General features: G+C 45.7%; 1 protein-coding gene across 3 annotated transcripts in view; it reads right to left on the bottom strand.

Annotated features, from left to right (window-relative positions):
• TTYH2 (tweety family member 2) overlaps window positions 1-12516 on the bottom strand; it is an 83207-nt gene that overhangs the window by 43160 nt on the left and 27531 nt on the right. For all 3 annotated transcript variants that reach the window (XM_080994679.1, XM_080994677.1, XM_080994678.1), the window contains exon 2: window positions 5221-5393. In XM_080994679.1, the coding sequence (XP_080850805.1) occupies window positions 5221-5393 (173 nt within the window). The remainder of the gene's footprint in view (window positions 1-5220; window positions 5394-12516) is intronic.

Below are 12516 nucleotides of genomic sequence, written 5' to 3'. Positions count from 1 at the left end.
GGGGTGGGGTGGGGGGGATCATGTGTTTGGGTTAGGGAAGAAGGCAAGTCATGGGAACAGCATGCCGCTTTAATCAGCATGTTTACTCCCAGATACAGATACTTCCATTCAGCGAATAAAAGATCACCCTCAAACTATTAAGCACTAAAGCCCTTTGGAAGTTCCTGGAACGTAGAATTGAATGAGCTGATTGAGAAGGGTTTGTGCAGTAAATGGCTGAAGCCAAAAGAGTGCCATGAAAACCTTCCAGCAGATGTAGGTAAAAGGTAAAAGGTAAAAGGACCCCTGGACAGTTAAGTCCAGTCAAAGGCAACTATGGGGTGTGGCGCTCTTATTGCTTTCAGGCCAAGGGAGCTGGCATTTGTCCACAGACAGCTTTTCCGGGTCAGGTGGCCAACATGACTAAACTGCTTCTGGCGCAATGGGACGCCGTGACGGAAACCAGAGTGCACGGAAACACCGCTTACCTTCCCGCCAGAGCGGTACCTATTTATCTACTCACACTGGCGTGCTTTTGAATTGCTAGGTTGCCAGGAGCTGGGACAGAGCAACAGGAGCTCACCCCGTTGCAGGGATTCGAACCGCCGACCTTTTGATCGGCAAGCCCAAGAGGCTCGCTGGTTTAGACCACAGCGCCACCCGCGTTCCTCAGCAGATGTACGAATACCAAGCTGATAATACAGTGGTACCTCAGGTTACAGACGTTTCAGGTTACAGACGTTTCAGGTTACAGACTCCACTAACCCAGAAATAGTACCTCGGGTTGAGAACTTTGCTTTAGGATGAGAACAGAAATTGTGCTTTGGCGGCGCAGCGGCAGCGGGAGGCCCCATTAGCTAAAGTGGTACCTCAAGTTAAGAACAGTTTCAGGTTAAGAATGGGCCTCCAGAACAAATTAAGTTCTTAACCCGAGGTACCACTGTACAGCAGTGTTATTTCCTCTGTGTTTGCAGCTATGGGTGGCCAGATGTCGAAACCATGTGCCTAGTTCTACTATTTATAACGTCTGAGAAAGTAGAAGGAAGATCGGGGCCTGAAGATGGGCAACCCCCACTCCCAACTTCATCCTTACAGCCAGAAGTAACCCAACCGTGAAAGCCTCAGGCAACCGAGTTCATCTGATCACTCTGCCTTGCAAGAGGCAAGGTGAATTGAGCACAGATTTGCCACCTGGGATGAAACCACGTGTCTCAGGCAGAGGCCAGGGTTAAAAGTGTAAAAAAATGGGGGAAGAGACTTTGTTTTCTCCAGTACACCCTGGATTGCCATCCCAACCACCTCCCAACCTGCGTATGAACCCCCCTATCCAAGCCGAGCGATTTGCGCAATGGCGACGCGAAGGAGGCAGAGCCCATCGGTGTACAAAATGGACGGCTCTCCTCGCCTCACAGCTGCAGCTTCCCCACTGAAGAAAAAGACGAACAGGAAGCAAAATGAGAACATGTGCTCACAAACTGCTCCACTTGTGGTACAAATGTTTCCTCCTTTTGTCTGTGGCACTTAACTCACATGTACGCATTGCCAGGCTCTCTAGTAGTGAAATTCTGCATTCTGTTTCCACAAAGGGGTGGCTTGGCAATTGTGAGCAAGAGAGTTCATTTTCTGTAGGTGGTGCAGTTGGGTAACTTGTGTAACTGTGGGAAGGGAGCAGCCAGCACACGGGCACAAAAAATTGTAGCTGCCATTAGGAAGGCAGGTGGGCACACCAGCCCTAAATTGGGGGAGCAGAGAGAAAGGGGGCCCCTTTGAAGGCAAGGCGGCATCTCAGCAACTAAACATTTCCCCCTTCTCAGGGGAAATTGATGAGTTTCACTTGCACTGATTATTTTACCAAGATACAATCCCCCGCCCCAAAGCTAAATTAACTGGCAAGTGTGCTGTGCTGTGTGTGTGTGTGTGTACACACACGCCACAAGAGATGCTGGTATGGCTTGATCAAGTCAAAGCACTCCTTGTCTTTCTATTTTACATATTTACAAAAAAAATATATTACAGACATATTTACATATTTTACATTCATAAAAATTCCATAGCGTTTACAACAATTATATATGAAACCATCCAATTAAAAAAAAAACCCACCACACAAACAAAAAGTTAAAAACAGAAAACAGCAAACTATTAATGGAAAGATGCATTATTTATTGGCTGCATAAGCCTGACAGAAAGGCGGGGGGGGGGGGGGAATCAAGCAAGCGTTTAAAAGTTGAAACAGAAAGCAATTGATTGATCTTTTTTGGCAGAGTATTCCACAGAGTATTTGGCAGAGTATTGGGCTGGTGATACCAAAGCAGGTTTTTTTCCCTCTGGTCCACACTTTTCAGAATAAAAAATTGCTCGGGTCGTACCAATTTTTTTATGGGTAAGAAATACAAAGAAACAACTCATGGCAGAGCTGGATTTTGAAAAAAGTATCTACCCATATTCTGCAAATTATTGTTTATTTTATTTTGATACTGTACTATACAACACTACACTGAAATGTTTAAATATTTAATGTTTAAATTATAAATAATTATAATTATAAATACAGATAGGTAGCCGTGTTGGTCTGCCATAGTCAAAATAAAAAAATCCTTCCAGTAGCACCTTTAAGACCAACTAAGTTAGTTCTTGGTATGAGCTTTCGTGTGCAAGAAGTGTGCTTGCACACGAAAGCTCATACCAAGAACTAACTTAGTTGGTCTTAAAGGTGCTACTGGAAGGATTTTTTTATTTTGACTATAATTATAAATACTTATGTTTAAATTATAAATAATATTTAAATGTTTAAATATTTCTTTGATTGTCCTTGGATCCTCCTGCCACACTTGCCATCCTCTCCTGCCGCACCCTTTGAGAACCACTGCACTAAAGGCTCAGTTCCTCGTTGCATTCAATGAGCTCCATCAATTCAGGGAACAACCAACAATGATCCTGCCAATGATTGCATGCAACATGCAACACTAGTGAAGCGCAATGGCCTCCAACAACTTGCAGCAGCGGCACTACCAGCTGCATAACTTCTCGGATGATGCCTTATATTGTATGCATGTTCAACCATTAGATTTTTTTGGAAGGTTCTGCAGTGGGTAGACTTGATGCAGAATGGAGAACCTGTGGCGCTCTACACGTTGAGGGACTCCAACTCCCATTAGCCCCAGTTAGCATGGCCAAATGTCAGGGAAGATGGGAGCTGTAGTCTGGCATCATCTATGACATCGCAGGGTTGCAGGTTTCTGCCCCTGGACTTTGCAATTCTGTGATGTAGCTATGACCTGTGCTAACATCACTTGCCTACATCATTGGGGTCAGGTGGGGTGAGAAGTGGGCTGGGCTTATTATCAGTTGCTTTAACTTAGGGTGAAGCGACGATTTCTTTCTATAATGGTTTTTATTAAATCTTCCAATTTATTACATAACTCCAGTTGTATTTATTAGGGTCCCCCCCCCTTCCTGACTTCCCATCCCTCCTTCCCTGATTTTTTTTAATTCCCCCTTAATAGCTGCTTTAAAACACATCTACACTTATTTTCTAAGCCCCCCAAATCCGTTCTCTACATTCTTCCCCCCATATCAAATTCTGCATGTGATTTCATACAATAATTATAATTTGACAGATAGTCCACCAGTGGCCTCCGTTCTTCTATGAAAAGATGACATTACGATTCCTTGCCACATGCAGTATCTACCTCTGGACTTGCTCAACCAACTGAGAGATGAAATAACACCCTAGACATTCAGGAAGCCTCTAGATCATCCTTTCTCGACCTGTGGGTCCCCAGATGTTGTTGAACTACAACTCCCATCATCCCTAGCTAGCAAGGCCGGAGCTCAGGGATGATGGGAGTTGTAGTCCAACAAAGATCTGGAGACCCACAGGTTGAGAACCACTGCTCTAGATGAAAAGTATTCTTCATCCTGGAGAGGTATAGGTGATGGAGAGAAAGCAATAGGCCAGAACCTAGGGCTTTCCCTTTCCTGGGACCGCCAACCCTGCTCTCCCTCCTTTAATTGAGTCAGACTCCATACACAATTAACCTCAAGCCTCACGTGACCCCGGACAGCCAGCTGTGCCATCTGCTTAGGGGTGGGATTAAAAGCTAAAGGACTCCTCCACACCCCAATCTCCCTCCCCCTCTTGGGATTAGCCAAAAGAGGAAGGAATACTAGAGCAAAGAAGCCCTCTCGAGGAAACAGCGATTAAAGTGAGGCCGTGGGACCCAGGAGCATCTGCAAATGCGCACAGCATGCTTGCTGCTCTTGAGAGAGACAGGAGAAGGGCCTTCAAGAGCACTGAACTGCAATGTCCAAACTAGGGGACTGGTGGTGGAAGATGAAACACGAGTCTTTGGATCAAGGAATAGGAAGCTGTCAAACCATGCCCTTTAGCAAAACAGGCACTGAAACAGTAGCTGAACTGTCTCCCTTTCCCTTGTGGACCCTTTGTTTCTTTAAGGGTGAGAGAAACGCAATAGGACAAACTGAGTGCGAGTTGCCATGCATGCATGCATGCAACAAAACAGAGGCGTGCACCACGCATTATGGCCTACAGGCAGTTTTCCAAGATGGAACTTGACCTCTGAGCATATTACAGTGGTACCTCAGGTTACAAACACCTCCGGTCACAAACACTTCGGGTTACAGACTCCGCTAATCTGGAAGTAGTACCTCGGGTTAAGAACTTTACCTCAGGATGAGAACAGACATTGCACACCGGCAGCAAGGCGGCAGAGGGAAGCCCCATTAGCTAAAGTGGTACCTTTTTTACCTATAAAGCCTTGAATGGCTCGGGACCACAATGCCTCGAGGACGTCCTCTCTCCATGTCAACCAACCTGGACCCTGCGGTCATGATTTGAGGCCCTTCTTCAGGTGCCTCCTCCACGAGATGTCCTAAGAGTGGCAACGTGAGAACAGGGCCTTTTCTGCGGTGGCTCCTTGCTTGTGTGAAAGGTCATATATTTAAGCTCTGGGTAGCCAAGCACAGACAGATTTACACATTCATGAGCACGTGCATGTGTGACAAATTCCAGAGGGGCCATCTTGTTAGGCTGCAATAGATTGCAATGGGTTACTTTGAAGTCACTGCAGTACAAGATTTGGAGGGGGGGGAAGGCCCCACACTGTATTTTGTCAATACAAAGGTGGCAACCCTACCCGTGAACCCAAGCTTTCAGACACCACCCGCCCGCTCCATTACCCATGGGTCTTCTGCTCCCTAGGCTCCAAATGAACTCACCAACAGATGAGGCCGGCTACCACAGCAGTCCAGGTGATACAGCACGAATTGGGCCTCTTCGTCTCTGACTCCTCCTCCCTCTTGCAGCAGCACACACAGATCAGATAAATACCAAGGAAGACCAGGTTGAGGCCCAGAAAGACAGCTCCCACGAGAGCCAAGAGCAACAGGGACTAAGAAAGGAGAAAAAGGGAGAGAGAGATGATGAGCATCTGCATATGCCAACAGAGAACAAGTCGTATCCCCTCATTCCACTTTTCAGAAACTTACATTTGAGGCTACAAAAGATAACCAATGAAAAGCCCGTTGCTTCAGAACACTATTTCCTCTCCAGTTCCATCTATTAATAACCCTTAGCAAGCAAAGTGGCCGTCGTTTGTCTTTCTCCCATTAGAAAAGGGCCCTTTTGTAAAACGATTGCAGCACTGACATACTCAGCCAAGCACTAACCCAAAGCAGCAGAACTAGTGACTGCTCACCACCAATGGAATGAGAAGCTTCTGGAGGAGGAGATTTTTGCCTTCTGTGTATCTAAGGCTTGTTTTCTGCAAAGCAAACACACTTTATCTCCTGAAGCGCCTGTGCCGTTCTGCGGTTGTGTACACACTATAAAGCACATGTGAAGGACAATTTTCCCCTTCAAAGGATTCTGGGCACTGCAGGTTGTTAATGGCCGAGGGTATTCGTAACTCTGCGAGGGGAAAAACTACAATGCCCAGAATTCTTTGAGGGAAAGGATTTGCTTTGAATGTGCTTTCAAGGTATAGTGTATGACGAAGGAGAAGGATGAGGTGTCTCCCTGTATATTCCAATAGCCACAATGTAGGACACCTCTATACAGTGGTGCCCCGCAAGACGAATGCCTCGCAAGACAAAAAACTCGCTAGACGAAAGGGTTTTGCGTTTTTTGAGTTGTTCCACAAGACGAATTTCCCTATGGGCTTGCTTCGCAAGACGAAACGTCTTGCGAGTTCTTGCGAGTTTGTTTCCTTTTTCTTAAAGCCGCTAAGCCGTTAATAGCCGCTAAGCCGCTAATAGCCGTGCTTTGCAAGATGAAAAAACCGCAAGACGAAGAGACTCGCGGAACGGATTAATTTCGTCTTGCGAGGCACCACTGTATTATTTTTCAAAATAACAATCCCGCCCTTCCTTCCCAAAGAAATCTAGGGCAGCAAACAATAAAAACAGCAAAACAACACAAACATTTAAAAACATCCTCCCAGCTAAATAAGGTCTAGGTGCAGCTCAGTGTTAGAAACTCAGATACGTAAGTTAGGTGCCAATGGCTAATTAAACCAGGCTTAACGGTCACCAAAACAGAATGCCTAGTTGCCATTTTGGTGGCCAGAAGGCTCAAAAGTTGTATTTTTTCAATAAGACTTTTTGGTTCCTGAAATTCACTCTGATTGTGTAGATAAAATATAATGGATATGATTCTACAGGATGTGTTGCTAGTGTGTGAAAACAGTCAAGATCCAAGGACCCCCAGGTGTGCACCTCCAGGTGATGGAGACATCAGGCCCCATCCTGGTGCCTGGGCATCTTTGCTTGGTCACAAGTGGCCGATAGCCAGGTGCAGAATACGCCTGGGGGATTTCAAAGGCAGTTTCAGTTATCTAACACCTGGGTGGGCAGGAATGTTTTAAAATTCCACATAGGTAAAGGTAAAGGGACCCCTGACCATTAGGTCCAGTCGTGGCTGACTCTGGGGTTGCGGCGCTCATCTCGCTTTATTGGCCGAGGGAGCCGGCGTTTGTCCTCAGACAGCTTCCGGGTCATGTGGCCAGAATGACTAAGCCGCTTCTGGCGAAACCAGAGCAGCGCATGGAAACGTTGTTTACCTTCCTGTCGGAGCAGTACCTATTTATATACTTGCACTTTGATGTGCTTTCGAACTGCTAGGTTGGCAGGAGCAGGGACCGAACAACGGGAGCTCACCCCGTCGCAGGATTCGAACCGCCAGCCTTCTGATCGGCAAGTCCTAGGCTCTGTGGTTTAACCCACAGCGCCACCCGTGTCCCAAAATTCCACATAGATTTTAATAATGAGGGAGATAAGACACACCACACAAGGGAGGTCATTTCATAAACAAGGAGTCACTAGGCAGCACCCATTGGCAGCACCTACAACAGGGACTCCTTTGCTGTACCCTTTCTATTCTAGGAGACATCAACAGACAAAGCAGCTACATTGGCCGAAAGTTGCATCCTCGGGCAGAAGCGGCCCTACTTAGACAGTCACTAAGGGAAGGATTCTGCTAGCATGTACAGATGTATCAGGCAAGTCTGTCATGCAGTCTATTGTGTGCTCCTCACTTCCAATAGCCTTGGGAAATATTTCCCAAGTTAGATCACAAGATCATCCCACTTCCATGGGTGCTTTATTTCTCTTCAATTCTAATCAAAGTTAGCATCCTAATTTAGCAAAATCCCTCATCTGTATCTGCGAGCAACAGCTGTGCCCAATTCTTTCTTCTTCTTCTCCTTCTCCTTCTGCAGATAAGCTAATCAAGGCAGCCCAGTGCCGCAGAAAAGAATCAGCCTCAGAACAGCGGCACAGAAAAACCTCGCTAACTCAAAGCAAGCTGTTAGTTCTGCCACAGCATCTCCACAGCTATTTATTTACAGTGCAAAGCATCGCATCATCCAGGGAGCTGTTGAACAAACAAGGTAAATAAAGGTTTCTTTATTTAAAGGGCAGGGGGTTAAAAATCAGCCTATGGGAGGAAGCATCACAGTATGCAAATGATGTTCATTTTCCAAGAATGCATTTTTGCAGCCTAGTCTCAGCGCCAGACAACAAGCTACATTAGATTTGCAAATACACCACATGGAATACGCACAAATTATGTAAAATGGAGGAAGTCATAAATCTGCGAAGATATGGAAGCGGATCTGAAACACGCATACTGCATGGGAACACAGAAAGCTTCCGCACAAAGCGTGAAAAACTAGCCAATTTCATCCATGGAGGATAAAAACCATGGAGATCCATAGTCCCAGTGACTACTTCAGCCTTGCAAATAAAGTCACAAACGTTAGTAGCCCACAGATACTAGGTGTGCCGAGACGTACCTATACAGTGGTACCTCGGGTTAAGTACTGGAGGTCCGTTCTTAACCTGAAACTGTTCTTAACCTGAAGCACCGCTTTAGCTAATGGGGCCTCCCGCTGCCACCACGCTGCCGCTGTGCGATTTCTGCTCTCATCCTGAGGTAAAGTTCTTACCCCGAGGTACTATTTCTGGGTTAGCGGAGTCTGTAACCTGAAGCGTCTGTACCCTGAAGCGTATGTAACCTGAGGTACCACTGTATTAGATACAATATTTTAGTGCCACAAAGGGTCAAAAGCAAAGAAAAACCAAGCGCCACATGCTGATTTTCATCTTGCAAAAACACCCCTGCTTGATTGCCAAAAATTCATACTTGCCACAGGCAACCAAGTTAAGTGGCTTTTTACAAGCCAAATATAATGTAAACAGAGTCCATTCACTAGACTTTGCCACCGTTGCTAAAATGAAGTTGCTGGTGTGGATTCTCTCAAAGCTCCCTTCTGACACAACACTAAAAAACCCTGCTTTTTATTTACTGTTTTATCAGTCGTTCCCAAGAGCATGCACCTGCTTCTCCCAGCTGACACACCAAATTTGGAACGTCTGCAGCCAGTCAAACATTCCAACATACAAAACAGTTGTTGTTTTTTTGTAGCCACAGCCACACTGCGCTTGAAACATCTGAACAGCTTAAGCGTTCCGGGGAGGCCCGGTGCTAAAATCCAAAGGAGGTCAGGAATTAAGCAGAAAAGAAGCACAGGGTTGCTCTGATTACACACATTCAGAAGCAAGGAAGAAAAGCTTAACACCCGCCTGGCTAAGGGCAGGCTTGCAAATCACGTGATCTCCAGCTCGCCACGTGACCTGTGGGCAAGGCTACGTTTCCAGTCAAGCAAAGTGAGGTCCTGGGCATGGGATGTAGCACGAGGCGTTCTCGTACCGGTGAACATATTTTACTCTAAGCAAAAAACAGTCCCTACCAGCATTCGAGGAACATCTGGCAGCAGGGAACAGAGAAAGAGAGGAGAGGCAAGGCAGATTTTACATGGAAGCCTAGGAAAGTTGAGCTGCAGAATGAAGGACTGTAAGAGACATACAGTGGTACCTCGGGTTACATGCACTTCAGGTTACAGACTCTGCTAACCCAGAAATAGTACCTTGGGTTAAAAACTTTGCTTCAGGATGAGAACAGAAATCACATGGCGGCAGCAGGAGGCCCCATTAGCTAAAGTGGTGCTTCAGGTTAAGAACACTTTCAGGTTAAGAACGGACCTCCGGAATGAATTAAGTACTTAACCTAAGGTACCACTGTATTGCACTTCCTGGTTCCTTGCCAGGGCTCACAATTGTCTAACATTTTTACTCTCTTTTTGTTAGGAAATAGAGGAAAGAAGCTACCAATATTTTTTGCTCTATAAGTTGCACCCGACCATAAGACGCACCTAGTTTTTAGAGGAGGAAAACAAGAAAGCAACGCAAAGCCTCTTGAGCGAAGAGGGAGAAGTGCTCCCACTGTGCTCAAGAGGCTTTGTGTGGCTACCCCTGAAGCCAGAAGAGCAAGAGAGATCGCTGCACAACGATCCCTCTTGCTTTTCTGGCTTCTGGGATAGCTGTGCAGCCTGCATTCGCTCCATAAGATGCACACACATTTCCCCTTACTTTTTAGGAGGGGAAAAGTGCGTCTTATAGAGCGAAAAATACGGTATCTAGCTAGGCAGGGGTTTGTTTGTAAGGATATAGATAGGTGTTCCCAACTATCTGCTTTCTAAGTAGAGGTGGGGAGCTACATTTGCAGAGAATGGTTATTGGGTAGGATGAGAGGGACAATTAACTATTCTTCTGCAGCCCCTTCCCCCCGGCTCTGCTCCCCCACCCCCACCCAGTGCACAACCACAGTGGGCAGGCCTGGGGGGTTGGGGGACACTGGCAGACAGTGTGTAACACTCCCCTGAAAATGCCGCCCACTTCATGTGGCCAAAGACATGTAGTAATCATGAGCTTGTTGGTGTACCATGTGCACGTACTTTTTACACGTGCACAACTATTGCACATGTAAAAAATTGTCACCTGTCTCTCCTCCACAACAACTTCTTGTCAAACAGAAGTGGTTTGGTTTTCCAAACGTTTGTTCTCAGATCTGTATATCAGAAATCCTTGGAGCATTACACAACATATCACAGCATTACTGTTCGAAGGAGAAGCTGAACAAACCTATTCTATGATGTTTTCCTTCAAACAACCAATGTTCAGCTATCCCTTCAAACCATATTTCACAACCAACATTTAAGAAGCACATTTGAGTTTCTGACAGGGCCCCTGATGCCTAATGCAAGCATTATTCAGAAAGGGCAGAAAGCATGAGGACCATGTTAAAAAGCAGGTGTACATTTGGGGCAGTGAGTGTAGGTTTTACATTTCCATTATGAGCTAAGCCTCATGTGTATAAAAGCTTTTAACAGGCAAGAGTTGAACATATGAGCCATGAGCTATGGAGAAAGCTACAAGTACTTAAGACATGGATTCAAATTACACCACAGCTTTATTTAACTCACAAGATAGAACACCTATAAAATAAGAATCCAGTTATGAGAAACCAAGGCCACTTACCATATACACCAATTAGAATGTGGAACAAGGACTGCAAAACACTCTGCCCAGTATGGATATGGGAATCTGAGTCTGACTGCTCTGTTAGAAGGCACATTGCAAGCTCAGTTTTATTTGATATAGCCATAGCAAATATATCAATATCCTCAACGGGAAAGTATTTTTTATCGGGTAATTCAAACTATGGACTGCTCCCAATATGGCGCAGAGCTTGCCTCATCTTAATGTGTTGCATATGCAAGGCTTCCGTGCTAAGCGAGCTCAAAGAATAAAACACAAGCCATATTTTCCTCAGAGAGCTGCTTTGTTATTTAGCCTCTCCTATCCCATCCCAGAGCACACAGTGGCCTTTTCATTAGGATGACCGAATGCCTGCTCATGCCTTGGAACCATGAAGCAAAGCTTCCCCCTGCCTTCTCTACATCTCCACAGAGCTGTTTGGTTCTCCCTTTTGTTCTCATTTCCTCCCTCCAACAGGATCCTGCCCTCCCCACCTCCTAGACCCACATTCCTTTTAAAACCATGGTGTGAGAGTAGCTTTCCTGTGGTTACAATCCATGGCGTTGCTGTAATAGTTGAAGGCCCAACATCATGCAGATGGGGCAATATCTATGGCCCTTACCACACACTGCCTGCAGACCTGGATGAGATACTCAGCTGGTTCCTAAACATGAAGCATTAACTTAAGCCAGGTATGGCACTGGTGGAGATCACCTGGGCATCCTTTGGCTTGGAGCATCCGTCTGTCTGGGGAGACAATAGAAGAGTGTGCCTTTGGAGGTGAAGTCAAGCTGTTTGAAGGTTGCAGCGCCTGGTTTTGGCTATTGCAGGGCATTCCATACTGGTGCTGGCAATCGCTACTCTACTGAATCAGCACTTCAGGAAGGGATGCTTGGAACAGTTTCACAAGGCCTCTGAGAGTAAATAAGAAAGGTGTGCATTGATCTACATAAACTAAATTCCCAGTTGTTGTGCAACACCCACAATCACCTTAGGATTAAGGAACAATTTGGGTGGAGGGGTGGTATCTCCTGGTGTTTAAGATTTCAGCACAAAACCCTGTTGACCTCATCTTACTCCTTTATATTGTTACTTCAAATCAGTTCTGAAAGAGATAAGCTGTGGTTCCTAGAAGAGGAAATGATACAATTGGGCAGTTGTGTGCTTCTATATGAAGAAAAGGATCGCAAAACACCAGGGATGACATCAGGCAGTTCACAGGATCAGTGAAGCCATGTCTTTCTACTGTATCACGTTCCAAAAAGACTGCTAACCAATGAGCAAAGGAACAAATGGTAAATGTGGTGACAGATTTGTTTTCAGTCAACATCAAAATCCAACACACTTTAATGAGTAGCATGCCATTCACCACCATATCAATGCTCGGCAGGTGGAAAAGTGTGAACAGGATATTACCAAGCTGAATTACTTGTACAATCAACAAAACAGTAGATACCCTCAACTTTTCAAGTGATTCCCATGACGAAGAAGCTCTGTGCAAGTAAGCAGCTCTGTCTTCTCCTATTTACACACAGTGAAGCAATCAAGGAGGAATTGTGCAGGTTAGGGAACACTCTCAGCTTACGTTTTCAAAGTGGTGTTTTGAAAACTGTAGTTCCCACTGCCAATCTTGTCTAC

The sequence above is a fragment of the Podarcis pityusensis genome, assembly GCF_964106645.2.
Source record: "Podarcis pityusensis genome assembly, chromosome: 2".
NCBI lineage: Eukaryota > Metazoa > Chordata > Lepidosauria > Squamata > Lacertidae > Podarcis > Podarcis pityusensis.
This window is presented reverse-complemented; position numbering and strand designations above follow the sequence as displayed.